This window comes from Elephas maximus, chromosome 19, assembly GCF_024166365.1.
Source record: "Elephas maximus indicus isolate mEleMax1 chromosome 19, mEleMax1 primary haplotype, whole genome shotgun sequence".
Classification (NCBI taxonomy): domain Eukaryota; kingdom Metazoa; phylum Chordata; class Mammalia; order Proboscidea; family Elephantidae; genus Elephas; species Elephas maximus.
In genome coordinates, this window is record NC_064837.1 from 51,276,697 (window position 1) to 51,304,627 (window position 27,931).

Consider the following 27,931-nt stretch of genomic DNA (forward strand, 5'->3'; position numbering starts at 1 on the left):
GTTCTGTTCACTTAGAAAGTTTTTCTAAGGTCAAACTGGTAAAAAATAAAATTCCACGTAAATCCTGAAGACAGGGCCTCTTGGAGTTAAACACTTTCATCCCCTTCTCCTTCCCTGAACCCAAGCTCCTCTCTGTTCCCTGGGAATGGAGCCAGGCAGAGGCCACGGAAGAAACCAGGAGGCCAAATGCTCCTCCCTCACTGGGACGCTGGGCTGGAGGTTCTTGGGGTGTTAAAAAGGCAACAGCAGCTCCCAGATGCTCTCTGACAACATCAAGTCCAAGCAGTCGGTCGGGTCCCAGCTTCAAGTCCAGGAGCTGCAGCCCACTGCAGGGAGCAGGGGCTGCCAGGTGTGCCTGCACTCACATGGGGTAATTGAGCACAACATCCTGCTTGGCAAGCTCCAGCAACATAGGATCATCGAAGAACTTGCTGATGCTCACATCTTCACTCAGGCCCTGCAGAAAACGGCGGCAAATGCAAGAATGAGCCCCATGCATTGGTGACTGAAATGGGGGCCAGGCTGAGCCCTGTGCTAGAATGAGAGGCTGCTGGGGCTGGGATGGAGGCTCAGCCGACTGCCTCAGGAACTGTGCCTTGAGGGTATCTCACAGGAGAGAAGCTCTCCTTCCCCAGCCAGATTGGGCCCAGGTCTGGTTGCCAGAGGATTCTACAGGTTGTATCTCTCTACACTGTGTAGTGAACTATTCTCAGTCTGTTGGCCCTTGGCAGAAGGATCCAAAAGGAAGAAATGAAGAGAGATCCAACTCCTGCCGAGATGCCTGGTGGCTGAGGGGTGGTGATGGGCCAGAAGCACACATACCTTCCTACGACGGGTTTTGATCATGAATTCTCGGGCCAGATGAGGGGCTGGCTGTGGCTCCAGGGGGCGGATGACAATGCTCTTGTCCAGGGGATCACCAGGTACAATCTGAAAGACAAGGCCGTTTCAGATGGTCTGGGCAGACTTCCCTGAGGATTTAGGCCTAGCATTAGGACCTTTTCTAGGAAAGCAGAAGTCAGAGCTGTTGACTACCACAGCTTGGAAGGGGAATAGGTCAGAAGGGAATTAGTCCTGAAGAGGTGGGAGGCCAAGATAGCCTGTACCATTTTCTCACCTGCCAATGGTGGAAGACAGACAGGGAAAAGGCCTGTCCCTGGGTATGAGTCCGCAGATCAGTTTCAAAGCCAAAAGAGTCGATGGCTGGGATGAAAGCTTTGATGGTGTAGAGAGGGGAGCCTGGGATGGGTGCATCCTGAGTCACGTGCCCCCTGAGGCAGAGAAACAGGCCAAGGCTGAGTCTCTGGTCTGGCAGAGGCCAAAAACAGTGGAGTATCTGCCCCCAACTGCATCTCAACCCAGAGTACCATTAAAGACAGAACAACCACCGATGCTCTACAGAGAGCAGAAAAGGTGGAGGTGTTTAATGTAACCCCCTGTGGAAATCAAAGGGGTGGCAACCTCTGGGCAGAAGACAGGGAGCTGGAACATGGACAGGATAGGGCCTGGTGCATAGTCCCCTCGTTGATGCGTTTCAGCATTTCCCCCAGGAGGTCTCAAAGGAGGGGGGCCTAAGAAAGGAATCTCAACTTTTATTCTGCAGTAAAGCTAGGGATCACCTCATTCCCACTTCCGTCTGAGAAATAAGCTAAGTCTGGGGAGAGGGAAGGGTGGTGGAGGCCAACCTCTCCTTCCCCACGACAGCCAGGTTACTTCTGGCCCTGCTCTTGCTCTCAGCACTCTCCCGCATATAACTGGGGCCACTCACCTGCGCCTGGCCAGGACAGTATAAACAGCAGAGACACAATCTGCAGGGGCCTGTACCTCAACAAAGTAGTAAGGCTCCATCAGACGAGGCGTGGCCTACAACAGAGCAAGAAGAAAGGATTCCTTAGTTTGGGAGAGGCTAAGGAGCAAGAACCTGGGTAAAGGGAAGGCTGCGGGGGTAGCGTCTAGGGGCTCCACAGGCTCGGTCCTCCACTGTCCCCTTGAGGGCCGTGCCCCACAACCTCACTCCCTTACCATAAGGAAGGCTGAATAGACGACTCTCCTGGCTGTGGGGATGATCTGGCCCCCACCCCGGTGCAGGGGCTCCTGGGCCACCACTGCGTCCAGGATCTTAAACTTGACGTTTCGAATCACTGAAAAGGAGATGGGGCAGCTGACTGAAGTGGTTCTGGTGTTGGCCAAAGGCCACAGCAAAGCAGCAAGGGGTTTCGTACTATAGTGCAGCTGTCTGGCAGCCACAAGAGATATGGCACAAAAATCACACTGGGGGTGGGAGTTCTAATGGGATATGCCAGGCCTGTAGCAGACGTCAGAAGTTAAGCACACATTCAATAGTGTTTGTTTCAGGTCAGGCTCAGGTATCATAAAGCTCTCCTAGCAGTTTACATGCTTCTAATTATTTTTGGACACAGAGTAAGTTCCAAGATTGCCACTGGGTCCCACAAAATCCAGCCCTGGTCTATGCTGTTACGTGCCGTTGAGTTGATTCCAACTCAGTGACCCTGCGGGACAGAGTAGAACTGTCCCATAGGATTTCCTAGGCTGTAATCTTTACTGGAGCAGATTGCCAGGTCTTTCTCCCATGGAGCCGCTGGTGGTTTTGAACCACTGATCTCTGGGTCAGCAGTTAAGTGTTTAACCATTGAACCACTAGGGCTCCTTCTCTGGTCTATAAACCACTCCAATCTTATCATCCTCTTGATACTTCTTCTGAAACACGCCTAAAGCTGGACCCTTCTCAGGAATGAGGAGCAAATATCAGTCTAGTAAGGGCTTCATTTCCAGGATGTACCAAGTGGTAGTACCAGGACAGGAAGGGAGGATATTGGAGGAGGCTGGCCCAGGACATAGGATGGCCCTGTGTACCCCAAGCAGCTTCTCCTGCCAGGTCCCAAAGATGAGGTGAAACTACCCCACCTCATAAGTCCAGGTGAGAGGGCCCTACCTAGAGAACTGGGGTGGGGGAGACACTGGTGGACTTACACTCATCACAGAGGGGCCCCTCCCTGGTTCCCCACTGAAAACCTTGGACGATGCTGTCCTTCACTGAGCCGAGAAGAGCCTTGTCCACCTGCACAGAAACAAGAAGGCTCTTTAGCAGTGACCCTGTCAACAGCCCAATAGTTTAGAGGGAAGATAACGTGGGTGAGCCTCTAAGAGGAGTCTCCTTCATCAGAGGACACAGAATACTTTCGAGAAAAAGGGAGCACTTTGTAGTCTCTTCTGCTCAAGAGGTAAGCATCCACCACATACTACCCAGCAGTTCTGCTGTACCTCAGAGGGCAGGGTATCATCTACCAGGATGTTGGGACCCGTGGCATCAGGCCCAAAGGCCCAGATGGAACGGGCAGCCAGCAGATCCCAATCATACTTGGTCTGGAAGAACTCTCCCAACTTCTTCCTGGAGGAAGGAGGAGAAAATGAAGGTGTTAGGCATAGCTCTGCAGTTGGTAGCTCCTGGTGGCATGGACCCTCGCTTTCTAGAGGACAGTCACCTTGTCCTAACCACCCTGTGCCCTGAACATAGTAAAGGGGGAGACAGAAGCACTTCCCAGAAGGATGTGTGGTACCAGAGGCCCAGCAGGTAGGCTACAGTGTCCCTGCCTCCCTTCAGCCCTGGAATCAGAGGCACACTTTCACCTGTTCCACGTGATCTGGACCACCTCGTTTTCTATGTCCTCCGCAAGGCCCTTCTCAAGAGGCTCAGCAATCATGGTGATCTTGTTCCTAGTCAGAAAGGAAATGGTAACGAGGAGAGCTAGCAGCACAAGCAGATGGGGCATTTCTAAGGGGGTTCAGTGAGAGCCACGGCGGGTGGGATAGAGCAAAAAGAGCTCATCTCTGTCCTCTTTCATTTGAATCAACTTGTCTTTAAAAAAGTAAAATTTGAGGCAAATTTGTAGGATGGTCATATTATAGAGAAGAGGCAATTATGAAACTCCTCTTGGGAGTATTCCAGGCAAAGAACTCCAAAGCATCTTGTCCAAAGGCACAGGGATGAGAAGGATGACATGGAACTCAAGTATCCTAAGCATGTCCCCTCCCCCTATCCCAAGACTTAGAGGTCTAAGCTTTGCCTCTATTCCTACAGTGCTCGTGGTTAGGGTGGTGCTGGCGGGGGTCAGGTGGGGGAGGTCCCTGAGGCTAATCAGTCCCAGGGACACAATGACTACCCAACTTACTTCTTATTGGGAGTTTCAGCAAAGCACTTGAGGGAGGACGTTTCCACCACCGTCTCACAAAATGTGACAACTGGGTCAGCCACCTGGGAAATACATTAAATTGTTGGGACAAAGTCTAATTCTGCTTGTAGGACAATCTTTTACTAAAGGGAATTCCAAAGCTCCTTTGACACTACTCTGAGGGAAACCCCTCTGCCCTAATCAACGCAAGTGACAAGCACGAGAGCGCTGCTTTACCTTGATGTCTATCTCTGAGTACATCTTCCGCAAATCATGCATCACACAGTCCAGGTAGAGCTCCCCGGTGCCCAGGATCACATGCTCACCGGACTCTTCCACCTGAAATGCAACCGCCCTGCTGGTCACAGCCGGAGCTCTCTCGTGCCAGCAACAGCAGATACAATGGAAGGCCAGAACTGAGGAGGCAGTGCCCAAACCCGCTACCAGAAGCAGCCAAGGCTCAGTGACTGTTCGTGTCTTCGAGAAGGTTCAGTGGGGATCAGCAACCTATGAGTCAGTCCATAAGACATCTGGACCACTCGGCACAGGGGTACTGAGTTTGAGGTCACTGATTTAATTCCCATCTTAGCCATTTAGGGAAACCCTGCTCTATATCCATGGACACAAGCTGACCTGTTAACCCTAGCCAGCTACTAAGAAAGGTTATGCTAGCAGGCTCAGGAGTGAGGAAAAATCAGAGTAATTCACTTTTCCCTCTATCTTTTCTGAAAAATCCATTCAAAGTGTACGCTCCGAGAATATCTTTTTCCTATCTAAAGACACTCATGGAAGACACACACAAACCCTCCCCCTGCCAACAACACACAAATGTTGGTCTTGCCCTGCCTTCAAATGACAGTACCAGGCAGGAATAGCTCCTCATATAGGTTGCTGCAGAAAGCATATCACAGATGTTGATGGACCCAAAGCAGCCAGCAGCACAGAAAAGTCAGCTGGGCCAGGAGGGCACGGAAGTTGCTGCAGACCTCGGTCATACCTTGGTGGTGAGGGATGGGTAGCTCTTGTTGACTTTGCGCAGGCCGTCGAGCATCTTCGGCAGCTCTGAGGGGTTGACTGGCTCCACAGCAATCTTGATCACAGATGTGGTGTTGAACTTCAAGGGGCGGAAAATCTGAGCCTGAGATCCAAAATGCAGAGGAGTGAGGGCACCTGGCCTGAGCAGGCACAGGAGGAAGTGCAGAGGTAAAAGAGGGGCTGAGGACTTGCTCAAGATCCGACTATTTTCTAACTGGGAGCCAAGGTGCTGCTTGGGGCTACCTGAAGGGCCATTTATTGCCATGCATTTGGCAGAACAAAGACAGGAGGAAAAGAATAAAAGGAGCTCCTTCTAATTCCTAGCATCTGAGCCAAGCACAGGGAGAATCCAGCAGGGCTGGACCTAGAAGGTTGCTTCCTGGACTCCGGACGAGTCCTCCACAAGTTCTGCCACGTGCTGCTCATGTGTGCCAAGCTTCCCTGTGACCCTTTAGTGTAAGCCAAGCCCACTTTTTTCTTCAGAAACTCTACCTCCTCATTGCCTCGGGGTTCAGTGATGGTCGCTGTCTTCACAATTGGTTGATCGACACCTTCAATCAGAACCCAGTTGCCGGCAGGAACACGGTTCACCTCAATATGGTACCTAGAACAACATCCAGTAGGTGTTGGGCAGAGCATCCATTCCATAAAAATTTATTGAGCATCAGCTATGTGCCAGGCACTGAGCCAGGAGCAGGGGTGAGCAAAAGCAATACATTCTAACAGAGAGGAGAAGGAATGAACAATCAGAGACCACGCATATATGCGGTGGCAAACTGCAATGAGGGCTATGAAAAAAAGTAAAAGGTGTAAGAGGCTGTAACAGGAAACCCTAGTTTAAACTGGGGGTTCATGGTAAGCAAGCTTTTCCCCAAGGTGTAAAATGTAAAAGATGCCAAAAGCATCACAGAATTAGAAGATAACTTCAATTCTCTTAGCTCTTCAATCTTCTGCCTCCTAGGGAACGGGGCTGGATTTGGAGGAGGGAAAAGGAGCCATCAGTGAGGCACAGAAGCCACATCAGAGAACAGGACTCAGTTCTGCTTGCCAACTAAGATGCCAAACTTGCGAGCTGACAAGCAGCCCAGAGGCCTTAGTTAAGTTTGGCTCTGCAGATTGGGAGGCTAAAAGGGACCCAGTGAAGTTTTCTGTCTTGGTTAAAAAGTAGACAGTGGAGGTTGGGAAGTAATTTCTTTTGGGGAGAAAACTGAAGGTTATGACTTAAGGTACACAGAAGAGGAAATGAAGAGAGGATTAAGATGAATAAAAATGGAAATACGGAGCAAGGGCGGGGGTTTGGGTACCATGGTTTAAGGGGACTTCTAAGTCAATTGGCAAAATAATTCTATTATGAAAACATTCTGCATCCCACTTTGAAATGTGGCGTCTGAGGTCTTAAACGCTAACAAACGGCCATCTATGAAGCATCAATTGGTCTCAACCCACCTGGATCAAAGGAGAATGAAGAACACCAAGGTCACACGATAACTATGAGCCCAAGAGACAGAAAGGGCCACATGAATCAGAGACTTACATCGTCCTGAGCCCAGAAGAACCAGTTGGTGCCCGGCCACAACCGATGACTGCCCTGACAGGGAGCACAACAGAGAACCCCTGAGGGAGCAGGAGAGCAGTGGGATGCAGACCCCAAATTCTCATAAAAAGACCAGACTTAATGGTCTGACTGAGACTAGAGGAATCCCGGCGGTCATGGTCCCCAAACCTTCTGTTGGCCCAGGACAGGAACCATGCCTGAAGACAACTCATCAGACATGGAAGGGACTGGACAGTGGGTAGGAGAGAGATGCTGAAGAAGAGTGAGCTATTTGTATCAGATGGCACTTGAGACTGTGTTGGCATCTCCTGTCTGGAGGGGGGATGGGAGGATAGAGAGAGTTGGAAGCTGGCAAAATTGTCACGAAAGGAGAGACTGGAAGGGCTGACTCATTAGGGGGAGAGCAAGTGGGAGTATGGAGTAAGGTGTACATAAACTTATATGTGACAGTCTGACTTGATTTGTAAACGTTTACTTGAAGCTCAATAAAAGTTAAAAAAAAAAAAAAATGGAAATACTGTCACAGAAGTTCATACATGATACCCAAAATGCAAAGGCAAGGCTATCGACATTATCCCAGCAGTAGCTACCTTCTTGGCCCTGGAAATCTTGGGTAGTAAGAACCAGAAGTCAATAGACCTGCTGAGGGATCATCTTAGCCCACCCCTACGATAGGGAGCCAGGCAGTTACTGGGTTTCCAAGGAGGCCCACACCTTCTAGCTCTTTGCGGTAGTTCCAGGGTAGAGGCCAAGGCACGCCCCTGAGGCTCTGGTGGACAGTACCTGGCCACAGAGATCCAAAGTCGGCCCACGGTGCATATCTGGGAATCTTCCTCATCCTCCAGGGTGTAGTTCTCCCCCAGGACCTTCACAGGCTGCCCAGCATGGATAGTGCCACTCAGCACTCGGCCAAAGGCGTGAAATTGAACTCCATCATCTGTGCTATACATCTTGGTAGTGTGGCACATCAGGGGACCCTAGAGCAGGGGACAGAGTGCAGCCTGAACCACACATACCTTCTGGGTAAGTGCTACTGTCTCCCCCTCCCCCTCGACGACAATGGCACAAGCTCTATGAGGAGGCAGCCAGGACCTAGAGGAATAGATGGCAATCTCCTAGGAAGATTCCCAAGAATGTTCCATCCCCTCCTTGGTTAATGGAAGCCTTAGGCATAGCAAAAAAAAAAAAAAAAACTCCCCCCTTTTCTGGATGAATGAGGGCCATGAGAAAGAAAAAGAGGCTGAGGATGGCAGACTGGCTTAGGGAACAAGATTACTTGCCCCAAAGTTCCTCTGAAGATGTAACTGACAATTTCCAACTGGTCATCTGTTTATGCCGAGAAACTAGTTTGCCTGAGGAATGGCTGGGAAAGATTTTTTTGAGCCAGGACTGACAAGACTACAAAAAAAAAAGCTACCATTTATTGAATCTTTGCCATCTGCCAGGCACCATGCCAAACACAACTCTAATATTTCTTTAATCTTATTTAATTCTCCTAATAACTACTTACATGTTGTTATTCTCATTTTATAAACCAAGACCCTAAAGGTCAGAAAGAATAGGTAATGTTTCCAAGATCTCACTAGTGGTAGCTGCAATATCCATATTTGAATTCAGGTCTGTGTGCCTATGCTCATGAGGAGGGCCAGGAAGTAGTAGGAAAAAAAAAAAAAATCAGAGAACTGGGGGCACCATGTCCCCTTACATCAGGGTCACAGTCGCTCATGGCCTCGCCGAGGTCGGAGTCTACGCCGCCAGTGTAGGTGTGCTCGATCTTGGATTTGGCGCCCACCTTTGGAGAGGGAATATGCTGTACACACATGTCCACGAAGCCTGTGGAAGACGAGGAGAATGCCATGACTGTACTCGTTCACAGGGGGAAGTGAGCAGTTGGGTACTGTTCCTTTCACGGTGGTCAGAAAGCTAAAAGTGAGGGGGCTGATTACCTGCTCTAAAAAGCCAGGGTTCAATGACTCTAGGAAACAGCACCCTGTTTCCTGGGAGCACGCTGCTAAGAGATTTCGGGACACACTGAAACAGCAAGAAGCAAGTCTCGGTGATCTATGAGTCCTTGGAACTTAACTGATGACAACTTCAAGTGTCTCTGTCAATCCGTGACTTTTTATTGAACATAAGCATTTACTGAACAATTAGATTGAGCTAAATAAACACCCCATCTCTTCTTTCTAGATTTATTCAGAACCCTTCTCCTTTGAGAAATACTGTCTATATGTTTGTTCAGTAAATTACCCTATTTTCCTAACAGACTGCTGAACACTGGGGCAGGCATGTTTGCTTTTCCTTGGTATCTTATGTCAGATTGATGGCTGGGCCAGAACGAGCTACTAAAACTATGCTGAGGGCCCTCAGCAATCACCTGTTCCAATGCCTCCATTTTATACATAGGAAATCAGAGTCACAGAGGAATTAGGTGGCTGGTCTGGAGTCTCCCCAGGATCAAGGCTCAGATCTTTTCTCAACCAGGCCAGTGCTGTTCCTATGTATAATTAAAATACGGGAGGAAGAAGCTCAGGGGAAGGAGAACTTTGGGTCTATAGCCCGAGTTCCCTAAGTCCTAGCCTAGTGCTTTTTCACTATCTCACACCACCCAGAGACCACCTTTCTGACTAGCCCCTGGCAAACACAATACCTCGGGTCTGTCTCCTTATCTCCTTTACTTGTATGCTCCACCTGGTGGGGGAATTTAACTGCTTTGGGTTCCCAAGATTTAAAGAAAAAAAAAAAAAGTTTTAATTTCTTTTCCTTTATATCTTATTTTTTTGTTATTGAGAATTTACACAGTAGAACATACACCGATTCAAGTTTCCACATGTACAGTTCAGCAACACTGATGACACTCTGAGTTGTGCAATCGCTCGTCATTCTTTTCTGAGTTGTTCCTCCCATGAACTCCCTGCCCCCTAAGGCTCCTATCTAATCTTTTGAGAAGCCGTTCTTAGTTTGATCCCATATAGATAGTTCTTAAAAGAGCATAATGCTCAAGGCAGACATTCTTTACTAGTTAAGCTACACTATCCTTTGGTTTTAAGAAGACTTCAGGGGACGTTTTTGATTTTAGGTTTAAAGGTTATCTCAGAACAATAGTTTTGGAGTTTCGTCAAGCCTCCACGGCTCCAGAAAGTGTGGATTCCATAAGCATTTGATTCAAAGACAGAATTCTTGGTCCCATGCACTAAGAAGCTAGGAAAGAACCCAGGTGTTCTGTATCCTGATCTGCAGTTTATTTAAAAGAGCCTCAGATCTCCGAACACTACTGCAGGGTGGCTGAACATGATAGTGGTGATGTTAAGAGGGGGCCGTCGGCTCTTCGCTACCTGTGAACTCGCCAAAGAACTTTTTGCAGACCAGTCTCAGCAGAGGGCGAATGTTTAGTTTCAGCTCCTCCTTGGTCAGGTGGATGCCAAGTTCATCCAGGGTCCTTGGGAGGCTGGTGTCCACATCACCCACCACCTGTGAAGGTATCAGATACCACGTCAGATGTAGCACTAAGGAACAGTGGCCCCAGTGTGGTAACCCACAGGAGGAAGAGGGAAGGCCAAAGGCTGACTCAAAGAACTACTGCACTAGGTTCTCTTCTGCAGGCAGAGCTCCTGGGAAGGGTAACAGTTTGGTTTCAGGGAAGTCTTTGGCACTTACCCTGCAAACCAACCCTGGGTGAGGAAAGCTTGGTTAAGTTCCCCCACCAGTCAATAAACCAGGTACCCTCAGGCTGACTATTGCCAGTGCTGCCCCCTGGTGTTTGACAAGCAGCACCTCCTTCCACTCAGGAAGATCCTTAGGCCTCCCTATTTAGGCTTCTCATTTAGAGGATCACTGCACTGGAAGGAACCAAAAAAGGCCACCTGGCAGTCCATCCCCTGTCAGAGCAGGGCCAAGATAAATCATCCTCAGCAGACTCAAGGTCTCCACCAAGGCAGATTCTGTAAATTTCTTTTATTAATCTGTTCCAGACTGACATAAGATCAGCACTCATAGGTTTTAGTCACGTTATTTTGTCTTGTTATGTTCTGCTAGTTTGTCAGCTGGAATGGCTGCACTCTCTTCTTTCCTTTGCTTTCATTGTGCGGTGCTTATTAAAACTGGCACATTTCAAACTGTCTGAGAAGAAAGGGCCGTATGAAATATTCCTATATAACATCACCACCCTCTTTCAGCCCTGCCTTTTAGGTACCACGCATTCATATAAATGCAATGTTACACTCTTTTTGAAACATTCCACATGTCTGACAGCATCTTTACCACTTTTTGATGCCTCCTTTTCCGTCTGACAGACCATCACACACATACGTGGCCCGAAGAGTCATTAAGACAAAGCTCATACAGCCATTCTCTGAGTAGCTGCAACAGGCTTCATTTTAAGAGATGTATCATTTAATCGGATTCTCACTGATGAACACTGATTTCCAGTTTTTCTCTCCCCCTTTCCCTGCTGTTATAAACAACGCTATGACAAACATCGATATATATACATAGCCTGGAGGATGTTCACAATTACGTTATCTCTGTAATTCAAATTCTCTTAATGGAAATTTTAAATGTCACATTCTTTTGAAGAGTCAAGATCTTTCCATAAAACTCCTCTAGGTTATGCCTTGCCTTTCCTTTCTTTTGTACCTTCCCCCTTGACCCTGATTTCAACAGTACTTAGGATACTGCAGTGTCCTTGACCCAAAAGAATAAACAACTGCTGATCAACTGCCCTCAAATTTAGTAATATAAAACCGAGTGGTGTGGGGTAGAGGGGAGCCTGAGTTCAGCAATTCTCTCACCTCGTGCTTGGAAGGGCAGACGTGCACCAGGTGGCCTGACACACTCACCTGAGCAAGGATCTTATAAAGGGGCTCCAAGATAAACTCTACGAAGCTCCTCTGGGAGCTGCTAGTCGGGGCCTTTTTTGTGAACTTTCTCCTAGAGGGAAAAAGGAGAGTCATGAGTGCTCCAGGAGGGAGAAGGCAGTGTCATCAACCCTGAGGATGAATTTCCCAAGTTCTGAATCTGAGCAGGGGTCAAGGGGAAGTAACTGTGTGTGATCATAAAATTCCCATAGAGAGACTTGTGAGAGGCCATATGGTTATGGTTCTCCTGCATCCTTGAGCTAAGCTGTGAAGACCTCAAAAGACACAGCTGACGTCTAGGAGCAGGTTTGAACCTCAGGAACACTTTATCTGTCCTCACTGGGAAAACCGATCACCCCTCTGGAGTCACGTCCCATACTCTACTTACGTCTTGGGGTTGAAGTAGATGTCACCCCAGAGTCTTTTAGCAAATTCCTGGTAATTAATGTCACCTATAAAAGAAGTAACACAATTATAATCTACCTAGCAAATTGTTTCAGCTGCCACAGGCAATTCATAACTGAGGAATTCTAACACCTTCCTTTCCAGGGTCCAGAGTCAGCAGTTCGAATCCACCAGCCACTCCTTGGAAACCCTGTGGGGCAGCTCTACTCTGTCGCATAGGGTTGCTGTGAGTCAGAATCGACTTGACAGAAATGGGTTTGGTTTTTTTGGTTTTACTCCTGCACTTATCACACTGTTGTATTGTAACCACTGGATTGAGTTTCTTGAGGGGAAGAACTGTGCTTACCACATGAAAGTTTCATAAATGTTTACTGAAAAAATGAGTGAACATCTCTGAAATACATGTCCTCCTTTTTGGTCTCACAAATAACACTAATCTTATATATGAGTATCGACAAAAATGTCTGAACAGTTGTCCCTTCCTGTATTGCCCTCCTCTGCTCTATCTTTCACAGCTTTGTACTTATCACCCCAACCCAATCTTTAATAGCTCCTAACTGCCTACAGGAAACCCTGGTGGCGTAGTGGTTAAGTGCTACAGCTGCTAACCAAAGAGTCGGCAGTTTGAATCCGCCAGGTGCTCCTTGGAAACTCTATGGGGCAGTTCTGCTCTGTCCTATATGGTCACTATGAGTTAGAATCGACTTGACAGCACTGGGGTGGGGGGGAACTGCCTATAGGATAAAATCTAAATTCCTTAACCTGGCATTCCATACCCTCCACAACATGGCCCTGACCCACCCAGTGAACACCTTTATTCAAACTTTTCTCTTTGGTGAACAGTCTACTGTGACCTGCACAGGCCATGGTCAACACCAGCTGCCTCCTCCCGCAATCGTGCTAGTTTGGAATTCCTGGGGCCCTACTCTCTACTTGTCAAAGCCTTCATGCAGTCTTCCCTGCCAGGCCCCTGGGCCATCTGGGCTGACTCCCTGCTCCGAGTTCCCGCAGCTCCACCACCTACAGCAGCTACTTGGCACTCAGCCCACGCCACCTCACACTGCCATTATTGCTCTGTGGGATTCTGTCTACTTGGTGGATAAGACTCCTATATGTCAGAAAGCATTCATCACACCTTGTATTTCTAGCAAGAGAACGTGGTACTCAATTTTGGTAGTATGATATAACAGAAAGAATGCCAAAGTGGATTCAAGTTCCAACTTTATCAACAAGTTCTGTGGCCTCGGGCTTAGCTTCCCCATATGTAAAATGAAGGGGAAGGTTAATTACCTCCAGAAAGTAACCAGTTACCTGAGGGATAAGAGTGGGAAGGTGACTTTTTTCTACATACCCTTTCGAATTTTGAACCATTTGAGTGTGTTATAAATTTGCAATAAATAAGTAAAAGTTTAATATTAAAAAACAAAGGGGAAGGACTGATCTCTGATATTCCCCCCACTGCTGAGTTTCTAGAAGTCCATATGTGGTTTCTCACGGCAATCATGTTGGAGCCCACAGCTGGACTCCTTTGTAAACTAACAGTGGGTCAAGGATGAGTAATAATCTCTCCTGAAGCTCAGGGCAATTTTGAATCAGAAATGGAATCATCTCTACATTATAATTACAAAAAAGGTCTTAGATTTTACTTGACATGCTGATAAAAAGGGCGTTCAGGAATACACACAGTTGTACTGGACCCCTGCTCAGATGAATGCCATTTACTGTCCTTCTACACCCTTTTTTTTTTTTAAAAGAGTCATCTGGAAACACATAAATGTATAATGACAGAAAAGAGTATGCCCACTCCTCACTTATCGACATAATTAGGTTCCAAAGACCAGATGGTTATGCCAAATTGGCGTTACACGAAAATGGAGGATTTTTTTTTGTTTTCAGACTACTTGTTTTTTTATTTAGAAAATATGATCATAGAAATAATAACAGCTACGATTTAGTGATGTGCTCATTGCTATGACAAGTCCAGCTACGGATTATTCCTCTGCAGAGAAGGAGGCTTGGGGGAGACAAAGCTGGATAAAGCCGGGCTGTGTGACTGGAGGGCCCAAGGCTTAACTACTTCACCTTCCTCCTGGGCTGGGTCGGAGCTTCCCTCTCAGAGTCATCTCCAGGCTCCACTTCCACCCCTGCATGCCCTGAGTTCACAATCCTGGAGTCTGCTCTGCCCTCCGGGCCTGGTGAGTCACCAAGGCTTCCAGCTTCCTGTGAGGGCAAGGGTGCTGGGATCCTGGCCAAGCACTGGGCCCCACTGAAGTGGAAGCTTCAGGCCCAGTTTGGCTCACCCTGGATGTCACTAAACTTGCACGCATTTCTTCCAAACACTCTCTCCAATGTCTCTTTCTTTCCTCCCTTCCCAACCCACAGCAATTCTGAGCTGTAGGGCCTCAGGCCACGTAAGAACTGGGAACCTGGAACAGGTGCCCACTGGTTTAGTGCCACCTGTGCATCCACCTGGAGGCCAGCCCCGTGTAGCAAGAGGGAGCAAAGGGCATGGGGCAGTGTGGCCCAGCTTCCTGGAGGCTGCCCGGAGACCCTCCTTGAGGAAGGGGACACTCCACAGCCATTGCCACCATGCCTGCTGCCTCGTTAAGGCACAAAAACAGTCAGATATTTTACTACCGTTGTAAATGCAAAACATCAGAGAATGAGAGTAGGTAAGTAAGGTGTAGGTGTACATCTCTACAGTGGGCCAACACCAGTTTCAACAAACAATTTTTATAAAATATTTTTAATAAAATAGAGGAATTTTTATGGTACAACGCTAAATGAAAAACAGGATAAAATTGCATATATAATATGACTAAATATGACTAGATCATGTAAAACGAACTGAAGGAGGGAACTATAACAAAATGTTAATAATGGTTATGATAACGAGATTATGGGTAAATTTTGCTTTCTTGCCTAAATTTTACTGTACTTCCCACTTTTCTACAATAAGCATGTATTAAATATGTACACATGAAAAAATAAGACCAAGTTTGCATCCCCCATGTTTTCACAAGCACAAACATATACGTACTGAGAGAGAGAAAGGGTAGTTGAGTGCCGAGAACAGAAACAGCGGTGCTCCACTGCCTATCTGCTGCGAGGCCTCTCAGAGCCTGTCTCCTCAGCTCTAAGCATGGGGGTAATAATGCCTCCCTGCAAGGAAGTTCAGTCCCCGACATGCAGAAGGCTCTCGGTGCGTGGCTCCGAAGGGGATTTGGAATAATTGGGAAGGCACAGAGATGGAGAGTCAGGGGCTTTCTTGAGCTGGGAAGCTAGTCCTAGGGCTCTGGTGTTCAGGGTCCAGGAACTCAAAAAACTATTCAGCTGGCTGGGCCCCAGGAGGCTTGTATATGTGGCTACAAATCGAATATGAGTTCTCATGTAGGCCTCTAAAATTTGTTGCTGTTGTTAGCCACCATTCAGTCAATTTTTTGACTCATAGCAACCGCATGTGACAGAGCAGAACTGCCCTATAGGGTTTTCTAGGCTACAATCTTTATGGAAACAGAGCGCTAGGTCTTCCTCCTGCGGAGTGGCTATGTGGGTTTGAACTGCCAAATTGTGGGTTATTAGCTGAGAGCTTACTGTTGTGCCATCAGGGCTCCTTTATAAAATTTATATGTGTCTAAATATGGTTGGAAAGACAGTGAGAAGCCCTGGGAGTGAGAGAGATTCCACCTTTGTGAAAAGGGTCTGAAAATACTTTGCGGGCACGGATAATTCCTATTTCATAAAATGTCTCTCAAAGAGATTTTTATTCTTGGAACGAGCTCATATTTGTCCCATTTCTTCCTAGTCACTTCTATTTTTCTATTGCGTAGAAACCATTTAGCCGAAAGAAAGGGTCTAGAGGCCAAAAAGAGCCCCAAATGTGACAATAACAGTTAGTAAATGCTCCCCTAGACAGGGGACTCTGGCACAAAGCCAACTTCTGTGCCATTCGGCAGGAAAGGCACACATGGCTCCAGGGAAGCTGGTGAAACAGACTGCCAGCCAGAACTTACCAAAGGTGTCAGCATAGATCTTGGCAAAGGAGCCCAACGTGAAGCAGATGCTGTACTGGGAGCTGGAGAAGCAGACGTTGCCCAGGAGCGGGGACAAGATCAGGTTCTCATCAGTGGAATACATGCTGAAACACAGACAGGCATGAGCCCAGTGCCAGGCCGTGCAGCAACACAGACACAGAGCCAAAGGTAAAGGGCAAGGGTGTGATATTGCAGCCTCACCAGCCTTCAGAAGGGGCTTACATAATCGGCTCGGCCTTGCCGAGACCCCGGCCCAAGAAAGTGACATGATGGAGTTGTTCCCTAACCTAGAAACAAGCTGACTGCCCAGCACTGGGAACATTCTGCACAATCTTGGAAAGTTAACTGCACCAACAGACAAGTGGAAACTTGGAGGACAGAGACAAAGACCTTGGAACGCAGGAAATGATATGACAGGAATACGTTTTAGAGTCCTCTTGATTCCACAAATACAAACAACCGTAATAAACACCAGGTTTAAAGGGCAAAAAAAGAACAAAGAAAAGCAACTTTGCTCCCCACCCTCACTGCCCTACTCTCCTCTATAGTGTTTAGTTTTACAATTTACGTTAAAACGTTGAATCTTAAAAGCCATACAGAAGCCACAAGCATCCCAAGTTCAGGAACATTTATAAGAAAATCAGTATTTGTCACACAGGGACTGAATCCATGATCCCAGCCTTATTGGCATATTGTTTTATGGACTCTCTTAGCTTAGAAATTAAAGTCGTTGTCAGGTGCCATCAAGCTGATTTTCGACTTATAGCAAATGACCCCATGTGACAGAGTAGAAGTGCCCCATGGCATTTTCTTGGTTGTAATCTTTACAGGAAGCAGATTGCCAGGTTTTCTACCCCACCTCCAAGTTATGCTTCTCAGAAGCAACTGCTTCCAACTCTTTCAAAGAAGCTTTTAAAGCATTTATCTTCGTAGTTCTAAATGGTAGGTTTACACCGCTATTTCTTGCTTAGGGATCTGATATGCTGACTCTTGACTTCCTATTTTGGCAGATCAAGACTTAGCCCCATCCCATCTGCTAACTTTCTTTTTTTTTTTTTTAATTAAGTTGATCATTTCACCTTTTAGACTCCTGATGTTATGCTAGACTCTAGTCATTCTCAGCCCTACCAGAGATAGGGAGAAGATTCCTCTGTTGAGGGTCAGTGCTCAAAACTTCAGGGAGGCTCCCGAAGGTAAACCTCTCTTTTGGCCATTTGGTCCCGTCCCCAATCCTCAACTGTGGAGGTGACTTCTCAGGAGGAGTCTCCTCTCAGGGCCATCAGAGGGCCTCAACAAGTTGCCCAGTACATGCCTCCGCCTGCAGATAAGACTGTCTTTAAGATCTACGTAACATATTCTTCAAAGCCACCCCTGATACTGTCTTCTAAGGTCTCCCAACTGTCCCTCATACTAACAATTTAAGGCCCCACCTTGCTGAAAAGCAGCTATAGCTATAGAAGCAAGAGAACATAGTTTCTTAATATCACTGAGTCTGGGTTAACAGTTAAGAGCTGCTAACGTTATTCACCCATCAGTTACAGTATGTAAGCACTGTGCTAAGTGAAGTATGTCAAATACCTATTTAATTTCTTATAACATCCCATCTGGCAAAATTATTCCCTTTTTATAGATGGGGAAACTGAGGCTTTACACACTTATTTCCCCCAAATGACACGTGGTGAAGATGACTCTAGAGTCCAAGGTACTGACCACAACACTAAAATGAAGATCTCTGTGAAGTGAGCACAACTGGTTGTGACACAGAGTTAATGAGGCCAAAGCTGTGGAGGCAATCCCTACAGAAGCCAGAATGTGCCTCTAGTCTTGCCTGACAAGCCATCAACACATGCCAACAGATCACTTGCCCTCAAAGGTGTTCAGGGTTATGACTTACAAAAACCAAGAGTCCCCAAGGACAGGAAACCCACTCCGAGGGATCCTATACCTTATTAGCCCATTGACCTCATCTACAATGTGGCGCAGCTTGTAGTAAGCATCAGTTGGAGGCAGCTTGAGCTCCAGGATGAGTCGGTCAATCTTGTTGATGCACACAGTGACCGCCAGCCTCTCCTGCACAGCGTGCTTGATCAGCCGCTCGGTGTTCAACATCACCTGAGAAACACAAGGGTCAGGAGGTGGCAACAGGTGCAGAAAAGGCCACAGCAGGACCAAAGAGGATACTATTTCAAAACCTGGGGTATTAGGGGGACAGAGGGCCTGGAAATATAGATTGTTGGGTGGAGCGACAGAGCACCTTCTGAAAGGCGGAGATAAGAACTTTAAGAGGCAACTTTCACGATTGAGAAATACGTAAATGACAACGCTGGGAGACAAGTTTCTCAGTGCTGGAGAAGGAATAAAGGAAGGCTAGGAAGAGCCTGTGGTGCTGGAATGGAATTAGGGGTATCAGGATAAACAAATGGTCAAATGTAAATATATATGTGCAAAATAGATACAGGTGTGTGTAGATGTGTGTGTATTACCTAATCCTGTTCAGTGAAAGGACCCAGAAGCAATGCACCCAACAGCAACACACATATGCAGATCTTTGTTTCTAAACACCAGTCCCCACCTAAAAGGAGTCAAAGCTCCTTGGAAAAACAGTCATTCCAGGTTTGGGGCAGGAAGCGTACAAGATGAGTCTAGAATGTCTCTTTGTGCTGGAAAGAAGTGCTCAAAAAAAAAAAAAAGCGTCAAAAGGATAAAAAAGCCAGCTTGAAGGAGCTCTTGCTAGCCAAATCTGAAACTAGAGCATAAAAACAAATAAGAATAACAACAACAACAACAAAAGGCACCAAACCTGCTGCTGTCAAGTCAATTCCAACTCATAGCGATGCTATAGGACAGAGTAGAACTGCCCCATAAAGTTTCCAAGGAGTGCCTGGTGGATTCAACCTGTTGACCTTTTTGGTTAGCAGTCATAACTCTTAACCACTGCGCCACCAGAGCTCCAAATAAGAATAGTAGTGGATTATAACCCACTGAATAAAATAAGAACCCATGAGTCACTACTGGTAATAAATAAGCCCATAGGGAACAAGGGAAAGCTCTTCCTTACAACAGGATTTCGACTTAGAAATACAATAGGAATAATAAGAATTAGAAAATCTCCATTTTGCAACTATCACAGAAATAAGCCAAGAATGATGAATGGATGCTAAAACGCACGTGTGAAGTTTGATAAGGAATACAATGTACACATAGGCTCCAAGTATCTCCCTACAAACTATCTTATTAGCACAAAGGCGAAAACAGTAACTTTACACTGGAGAAACCTAGCAGATGCACCTCAACCAAGTGGTCAGGGTTAACATCACCAGTAATAGGATAAGGTGACATCATGTAGCTTCTGATGGGATGTACTAGTAAGAACACAGTACTTATGGAGTATTCCTGCCAAAAATAGCCTGAACCTAATCATGAGAAATATTCATAAGGTTTTCACTGGCTAATGCTTTCCAGAAGTAGACTGCTGGGTCCTTCTTCCTAGTCTGTCTTAGTCTGGAAGCTCAGCTGAAACCTGTCCTTCATGGGTGACCCTGCTGGTATCTGAATACCGGTGGCATAGCTTCCAATATCACAGCAACACGCAAGCCCCCACAGTACAACGTGGGGGTTGTATTCTTTCACCATGCCTATTCCATCTGTATCCTGAGCAAATAATTGGAGAAGCTGGACTAAATGAAGAAGAACGGGACATCAGGATTGGTGGAAAACTCGTTAACGACCTGCGTTATGCAGATGACACAACCTTGCTTGCTGAAAGTGAAGAGGACTTGAAGCATTTATTAATGAAGATCAAAGACCACAGCCTTCAGTATGGATTGCACCTCAACATAAAACAAAAATCCTCACAACTGGACCAATGAGCAACATCATGATAAACGGAGAAAAGACTGAAGTTGTCAAGGATTTCATTTTACTTGGATCCACAATCAACAGCCATGGAAGCAGCGGTCAAGAAATCAAAAGACCCATTGCATTGGGTAAATGTGCTGCAAAGGACATCTTTAAGGTGTTGAAGAGCAAAGATGTCACTTTGAAAGCTATGTGCTTTGACCCAAACCATGGTATTTTCAATCGCATCATATGCATGTGAAAGCTGGACAATGAATAAGGAAGATCGAAGAAGAATCGATGTCTTTGAGTTGTGGTGTTGGCGAAGAATATTGAATATACCATGGACTGCCAGAAGAACGAATAAATCTGTCTTAGAAGAAGTACAACCAGAATGCTCCTTAGAAGCAGGGATGGCGAGACTGCATCTTACATACTTTGGACATGTTGTCAGGAGGGATCAGTCTCTGGAGAAGGACATCATGCTTGGCAAAGTACAGGGTCAGAGGAAAAGAGAAAGACCCTCAACGAAGTGGACTGACACAGTGGCTGCAACAATGGGCTCAAGCATAACCATGATCGTAAGGATGGCTCAGGACTGGGCAGTGTTTCGTTCTGTTGTGCGTAGGCTCGCTGTGAGTCAGAGCTGACTCGACGGCACCTAACAACAACAACAATCTTGAGGAAGGAAATCCTGCTGGCGTAGTGGCTAAGTGCTACAACTGCTGACCAAAAAGTCAGCAGTTAGAATCCACCAGGCGCTCCTTGGAAACTCTATGGGGCAGTTCTACTCTGTCCTGTAGGGTCACTATGAGTCAGAATTGACTCGACGGTAACATGTTTGGTTTTTTTGTTTGTTTGTTTTAATCATGAGGAAACATCAGACAAGCCCAACTTGAGACACATTCTACAAAATAAATGGACTGTACTCTTCAAAAACGTCAATGTCACAAAAAATCAAGAGAGGCTGAAGAAACATTTGGATTAAAGGACAGTAACAAGACATGGAAACGAAATGCTATCAGATCAGTAGCTTGGGGGAGGGGGCGGAGCATTATAAAGACCATTAATAAGACAATTAGTGAAAGTGAATAAGGTCCACACAATAAAATCTGTACAACAGTACTGTAGCAATGTTGAATTTCCTGATTTTGGTAATGGTACTACGGTTACTTAAGTGAGTGCCCTTTTTCTTAGGAAATACATTCTGAAATATTTTACTTTCAAATGCTTCAGGGGATAAAAATATACATAAACACATATACATATACGGAGGCAAAGAATTACAAAGCAAATGAGGCAAATAAGATGCATTCTTTTGTACTATTTTTATAACTTTTTATTAAGTTGGAAATTATACCAGAATGAAGCCAGTTTTGACAAAAGGCAACTCTGGCTCCATCTGGTGGCTATCTCACCAACGACAACACGAGTGAGTTTCATTAACTGAGACACCCAAGCTTCCAATTCAGAAGTATGAAAGACATTCTGGGCCTCCAGTGTCTCTCTAGCTTAGAAAAATTCATTAACATGCTAAATCCATTAACAGGAATATATTTTCCTACCTCCCTTTTATTTAAGTTTATCATCTCACCTTGTGTTTCCTAAATAACAATGGGTCCTATCATTTTGAGTTTCAATGGGCAGGGAGTGAGGCAGTCTATAATGAGGATTAACTTTATTTGCTGCTCTCATTTTTAGAGAGAATCTGACTTTTAATCCCATCAATCTTCATGTTCTCTGGCTCCCTGCTCACTCAGTGCTCTAGGCATTGTGTGGGGGGCAAACAGGACACAGGAAAGAGGTTCTGAGAGATCAGAGCCTGACTCACCCCCTCAGCAGCATCGATGAAAAGAACCACTCCATCCGAGATGCGCAAGCCAGCCGTAACCTCATCAGAAAAATTCACATGTCCTGAAAAGCAAATACCAAGTAAGTTGCCACTTGTGGAGAGGCAGGATGAGGCAACTAACTTGTAGGGTGATCTGAGGAGCACAGCAAAGCTTGCAGACTCTTAAATGTTCCTGTACACAGCTTCCTGCAGTGTAAAAATTTCACCCCTTGCGTAGCATGTTTGCATGAAGCTTTTATACAGCAGGTCTCCATATATACAAAGAGGAAAGTGTTTTACCTAGGAGGGCGTAACATTCACACTCACTCACACGCCAGCTTAGTCTAATCAGCAGTAATCGGTTCTGTGGGACACGCCAACAATTTTGGAGGCAAGAGAAAGGGCAAAGGAAGAACTGGAGCACGGGCTACTGCTCCAGGGAGACAGTTCCCGGTAAGACGCTACCACGGGTAGGGTGAGGTGGGACGTAGAACTGACACGTACAAGGACACTGGGCAGCGCATGGTGCAGTGAAGGCAAATCTGCCCAAACCCAAATTTTCCTATTTAAAACTCTGCCCCAAGCTGGTCCTTTCCCTAAGAGAAGGAACAGCCATGGGGCGAGATGTACTGCTCCCACCGTAACCTGTGTGCTGACCGTGTGGTGGCAATGTCTACCCACAGGCTCCTTCAAAAGACTGAGAGTTCCTAAGGCCAAGGACCATGTTGATTCAGCTTTGTTGCCCCAGTGTCTAGTGTGGGGCCTGATACAGGCTGAAATGAGTACACAAATAAAATTCTCTAATTATTTGAATCAAGGTGAAGAGAATGCAAAACCAAAGATGTGCCGCTGCTCTGCTCTGCTCTGCTCTGCTCTGCTCTGAAAGCGGGAGCACAGAACATGAGGAGACCAGGTTCTGACTGGAAAAGGGCAAGGAAGGTCTTACCTGGAGTGTCCATGATATTGAAGAGGTAAGATTTTCCTTTGGTATCTGGCAGGACCACCGTCACAGGAGTGCTTTTGATGCCGACGCCTCTCTGCAAATCACACAGAGAGTGGTAAAGACTTCTCCGATGCCAAAGGGGTTCATTATGCTCTTGGGATTATCAGCTGATGGTAAATGACACCGAAGTCTTTCCTCGTAGTGGGTATGATTTTTATCTAGGCCTCTACAGCATGACTTTGAAGATAAAATGCCTTGGCATTAAACATTTTTTTTCTGGTAGGGGGCGGGGGGAGGTTGGTTCAAATGCTAAAAAAAACTGAAAACAAAAAACCCAAGTAAAGCAGTATCAAAATTAACAGGATCCAGGGTCCTGGAATCTTATCTTCCTGTTGACAGTTATTCATACAGTGGAACCAAAACAATAACTAAGCTCCAGCACAACTAGATGGTGTCCGGCTACGACCACTGGCTGCTCTGACAGGGATCACAATAGAGGATCCCAGACAGAGCTGGAGAAAAATGTAGAACAAAAAAGAAAAGACCAGAATTACTTGTCTGACAAAGACGGGAAAAATCCCCCTAGAGTATGGGCCCCGGACACCCTTACGTCTCAGTAAAGAAGTCACTCCTGAGGGTTACCCTTCAGCCAAAGATTAGACAGGCCCATAAAACAAAACGAGACTAAACGGGCACAATAGCACAGGGGCAAGGACCAGAAGGCAGGAGGGGACAGCACAGCTGGTAATGGGGAACCCAAGGTCGAGAAGGGGAGTGGGTTGACATGTCAGGGGGTTGGCAACCAGTGTCCTGAAACAATATGTGTATTAATTGTTTGATGAGAAACTTGTTTGCTCTGTAAACTTTCATCTAAAGTACAACAAATAATAACAACTAAGCATCACGTAAGTAAAAAAACAAACCTGGGTCATTTTAGTTTTTCTTTTTATGTAAATATTACAGTATTCTCATTATAAAAACAAAAATAGAAAATATTAAAAAAATCTAGTCAAATCAATCTATAAATACATCTAAAAATAATAATAGTTAACATTTGTTGATTGCTTATCACATGCCAGCATCATTTAAAGTTCTTTTACGTTAACCTATTTATGTAAACCCTGGAAGCGTAGTGGTTAAGTGCTACAGCTGCTAACCAAGGGGTCGGCAGTTCGAATCCACCAGGCACTCCCTGGAAACTCTACGGGGCAGTTCTACTCTGACCTATAGGGTCGCTATCAGTCAGAATTGACTCAACGCCACTGGGTTTGGTTTTTTTGGTATTTATGTACTTGAGCTTTTCACGTGGTCACTTAGGAAAAAGAGACAGGAAAAAAAAAATCCACTGCCATTGAGTTGATTCTGACTCATAGCAACTCTATAGGGCAGAGTGGAACTGCCCCATAAGTTTCCAAGGAGCACCTGGTGGATTCGAACTGCCGACCTTTTGGTTAGCAGCTGAACTCTTAACCACTATAGCACCAGGGTTTCTGACAGAAAGGGAGGGGAAAAAAGAAGGGGCCAGAGAGAAGGGATAAAGAGCCAGACAGACAGAATGGGAAAGACATTGAGACATAACCCTCACTTCCTTATACAGAAAGAGAGGCACAAGAACACACAATGACATTCTCAGGGACAGGTACTCAAAGAGGTCATCATATACCCAGATTCATGTTTTTTTAGAATGATGCCATTTTAAAAATCATGATGACCTTCTGCATAACTTACAGCATAACTGTAGGTATTACCTCTTAGTATCTGCTTTATTAAATCCTTCCTACCCTACTGCTTAACCTACCCAGCTCTTTTCAAGTTACAGATCAGGGGTGACTCGGAGAAACAGGGAAGACAAGGAGCTGTGGGGTGGGAGTGGGAGGGAGGCATGGTAGGCATTGACGTTCTACCGTAAAGCTCCTCCGCATTCCCTACTAAGCTACTGGATCTCGTTGGGTCTGGTGCGGGCAACCATCTGATTTCCCAAGACACACTTACCTCTTGCTCAGTAAAGAGGATGTCAGTGTAGCACAGCTGAAAGAAATTAACTGTTGTTATCACCTGACTCCGGACTCCTCTCCCACCTACAAAGCATCAATCACTTTTCCTCACCACCTCCCAACCCACATGACAAGGCAATCAATCTGGCAGGGATTGAGCATTTATTGCACTGAGACTCACAGCCACACCGGGCCTCATGCAGAGGCATTTACATTTACAATGAAAACAAAGAGGTCCCATTGTATATTTACAGAACAGGCTATTAGTACTATGACAGGAAAGAACAGACTATAAAATCAGGATATATCAGAACACAGGAAGAATCCCAAGAGTAGAACAGATCATCCCAAAACACCCCAGGTTGGTATTTGCACTGCTCCTGAGAAAGTTGCAACTATGTTCTTAAGGGCTATTAACAGAGATTAAAGTGATAAAGCAGCACTCTGTGGGAGTCAGTATTTAAAAAGAAGGGGAAGGAGAAAGACACCCCTGTATTTCTGAATGGTTCATCCTAAGCCCTCAACCAGCAGTTCTACTTACATCTTGGTCATAGCGTTTTCTGATTTCTGGGTGAGTCTGTTCTATTAAACAATCTACAAAACAAGTCTGAAAGGGAAGAGAAGTTTAAGACTTGCCAACTACAAAGGAAAATCCACTGTGCCCTTTCCCCAGCTCCCACTGCTACCACACAATTTAGGAATAAGAAGAGGAAGGGGAAACCAAGGAGGACTACGGGAGGGCAAAGGATTAACACAGAAGCCACGGGGTTATTGTCAAATGAAAGATGAAATCCTTCTTGGACAGGCATCCCCCAGGAAATGAAAACTTATAAAAATCAGAGTAAGGCTCAATTTCCTCTTTTCTATTAGATGTAAACACAAGGCTCTGGCGTGCAAGTGGCTTAGGAACAGGGCCCATCCACTGCTCTGCAGAAGCTAGAATTGCACAAGGTGACTTCATGACAGGTAGGGAGCCGCAGGGTCAGGGGGCCCGGCTTTAGGACCTCAAACCGCAACCTCTGTGATGCCGAGGGCTGAAAAATGAGCAGGAACGAAGAGAAATTCTGTTCCAAGTAGTTGGAAGTGTCTCACCTTGCCATGGTGGAGATGGCCACAAAGGGTCACATTTCTGATGAGCTCCGAGTTGTCCATCAGATCTGCCAAGAAACTGAAAGGAGAAAGAAAAAGAAGAAAGGGACTTTGGCAAAAGTTTTCAAATCAAGAGTGGTACAAAAAACCCTAAAGGTGTTTTAGGTATTTTAGCCAAGGAATAACTTTCAGACCAACTGGAGAATGCTCAGAGGCAGACCGGAATTTCCCCATCTACACAGTCTTGGCTTAGAAAATGTGGCAACCTGTGAACGAAATGTCGTGGGGACTCCCACAGTAAAATCCGGGCTTCACATTGGTTCGAACCAGTTCAGTCATGACTGACAAAGTGAAGCCAGAACAGACCCAAAGTTTTAAATTTTGGGTGAACAGGAATGATAACTGGAACGAGAAAAATTACGGGTTGAAGCCTCGGAATGGGGAAAGTCGGAAGAGAAGCGGTAAGCCCTTTCAGGAATCTGGTGTGGGAGACTGGATTAGTTTAAGGACTGCGGAAGGCAACACACATTCAAAGTGGTGCAGAATGCCACTATCTTCGAACAGGACACCATAGTTCCCAACTCTGCTGAAAATCCAACAGGCAAGAAATTTGGTCGCTATGCAGTGTGTACACTGCCCTTGTTTTCTAAAAAGGACATTAAGTTTCTAGCAGGGCTTCAAGCCGTAATTTTTCCTGTTCTGCTTCTCATTCTGTTTCACCCAAATTTTTAAAATTCAGGTCTGTCCTGATTTCACTTTGTCAGCCTTGACTAAACCAGGCAGAACTGATTTGAAGTCCTGAATAAAATAATGACATTAAGAACCCTCGAGACCATGGCCCCTGGATGCTATGCTAACTCCGAACTCCAGCCACTTCCAAAGTCCACCTTTCAACCAAAGATTAGACAGGCCTATAAAACAAACAATAACACATGTGAGGAGCATGCTGCTTAGTTCAATCAAGTATACGAGACCAAATGGGCAAAACCTGCCCAAAAGCAAAGACGAGAATGCAAGAAGGGACAAGAAAACTCACCCAGGGTGTAAAGGGAAACGGGGAGGGTGCTGACACATTACAGGGATTGCAATTAATGTCATAAAACAATTTGTGTATAACATTTTTGAATGAAAACTAATTTGCACTGTAAACTTTCACCTAAAACACACACACAAAGAAATGAAAATTCTCAGCAGGGGCTCGAACCGGAATTAACTGGTTTGAAGCCCTTTGAAAAACATGTTTAAATAAAAATAAGTTATTTGTTAACGTTGGGGAAAAAAAACACAGCGAGAAGAAAACAAAACAAAACAAAACAACAAATACCAGAACAAGCACATCTATGTGCGTCCTGTCGCTGTCACAGCCTTCAGGCTAGATGCTCTACATTCATTTCATTGACGCCAAGGGGGCTAAAATCACTTTGGAAGCTTCTCTTGGGAATCACTGCTGTCACCATCAGTTCACAAAGGTATTCAAGAACACTCCATCTCATCAATGAGGTTGAGCGCAGAGGGCCTCCATCTTGATCAAAATCAGCACTGTCTTTCGTGCTTATCGCCCACAGTGTTTCTGGCAAGTATCCTTCAGACGACTCGGGCTCTTCTAAAAATCAGGCCCACTCTCAAAGATGGGAGGTTTAGAAAACCACCACTGAGACTGTGAAGGAATCTGAAGACAATTCTAAAGACAACTGAAAAGTTGTTTCAAAACCGTCTGAATGGTGGAAGGTGAGCTGACCGTCCTAAGAAGGGAGCCCACTCTTAGACGTACAAGATTATCAACATGTTTTCCCAATGACACAAACAAAACAGTTTCATAGTCTAATAAGAAGTCACAAGCACTTTGAAATGTGGGGGCCTTACGAGTACATTTCATCAATGAAGATGTTTTTAAAACAGTTTGCAGTAGGAAGAGCCTAACTGTTTCTCTCTCTGCTGGTACCCTCCCTTTTTTGGCACAGCGATTAAGAGCTCAGCTACTAACCAAAAGGTCGGCAGTTGTAATCCCCCAGCCGCTCCTCGGAAACCCTATGGGGCAGTTCTACTCTGTCCCATAGGGTTGTTAAGAGTCGGAATCGACTTGACAGCAACAGGTTCGGTTTTTGGTTTTATGTATCAAAAATGCTTAGCAGACCAGACTTAATGGTCTGACTAAGACTGGA

The 27,931-nt window shown here is 45.9% G+C and overlaps 1 protein-coding gene across 2 annotated transcripts in view; it reads right to left on the reverse strand.

The window, feature by feature from the left end:
* Nucleotide 1: 1 nt before the first annotated feature.
* EFTUD2 (elongation factor Tu GTP binding domain containing 2) overlaps nucleotides 2-27,931 on the reverse strand; it is a 42,000-nt gene continuing 14,070 nt past the window's right edge. For both annotated transcript variants that reach the window (XM_049860826.1, XM_049860827.1), the window contains exons 5-28: nucleotides 25,773-25,848; nucleotides 25,222-25,287; nucleotides 24,679-24,714; nucleotides 22,690-22,780; nucleotides 21,744-21,826; nucleotides 18,021-18,187; nucleotides 16,055-16,179; nucleotides 12,025-12,088; nucleotides 11,619-11,709; nucleotides 10,116-10,251; nucleotides 8,486-8,613; nucleotides 7,564-7,757; nucleotides 5,718-5,829; nucleotides 5,188-5,328; nucleotides 4,428-4,529; nucleotides 4,191-4,273; nucleotides 3,649-3,735; nucleotides 3,283-3,409; nucleotides 2,992-3,079; nucleotides 2,023-2,141; nucleotides 1,769-1,863; nucleotides 1,118-1,271; nucleotides 823-930; nucleotides 2-457 (exon numbers count right to left, since the gene is read on the reverse strand). In XM_049860826.1, the coding sequence (XP_049716783.1) occupies nucleotides 362-457; nucleotides 823-930; nucleotides 1,118-1,271; nucleotides 1,769-1,863; nucleotides 2,023-2,141; nucleotides 2,992-3,079; nucleotides 3,283-3,409; nucleotides 3,649-3,735; nucleotides 4,191-4,273; nucleotides 4,428-4,529; nucleotides 5,188-5,328; nucleotides 5,718-5,829; nucleotides 7,564-7,757; nucleotides 8,486-8,613; nucleotides 10,116-10,251; nucleotides 11,619-11,709; nucleotides 12,025-12,088; nucleotides 16,055-16,179; nucleotides 18,021-18,187; nucleotides 21,744-21,826; nucleotides 22,690-22,780; nucleotides 24,679-24,714; nucleotides 25,222-25,287; nucleotides 25,773-25,848 (2,569 nt within the window). In that variant the 3' untranslated portion in view covers nucleotides 2-361. The remainder of the gene's footprint in view (nucleotides 458-822; nucleotides 931-1,117; nucleotides 1,272-1,768; nucleotides 1,864-2,022; nucleotides 2,142-2,991; nucleotides 3,080-3,282; nucleotides 3,410-3,648; nucleotides 3,736-4,190; nucleotides 4,274-4,427; nucleotides 4,530-5,187; nucleotides 5,329-5,717; nucleotides 5,830-7,563; nucleotides 7,758-8,485; nucleotides 8,614-10,115; nucleotides 10,252-11,618; nucleotides 11,710-12,024; nucleotides 12,089-16,054; nucleotides 16,180-18,020; nucleotides 18,188-21,743; nucleotides 21,827-22,689; nucleotides 22,781-24,678; nucleotides 24,715-25,221; nucleotides 25,288-25,772; nucleotides 25,849-27,931) is intronic.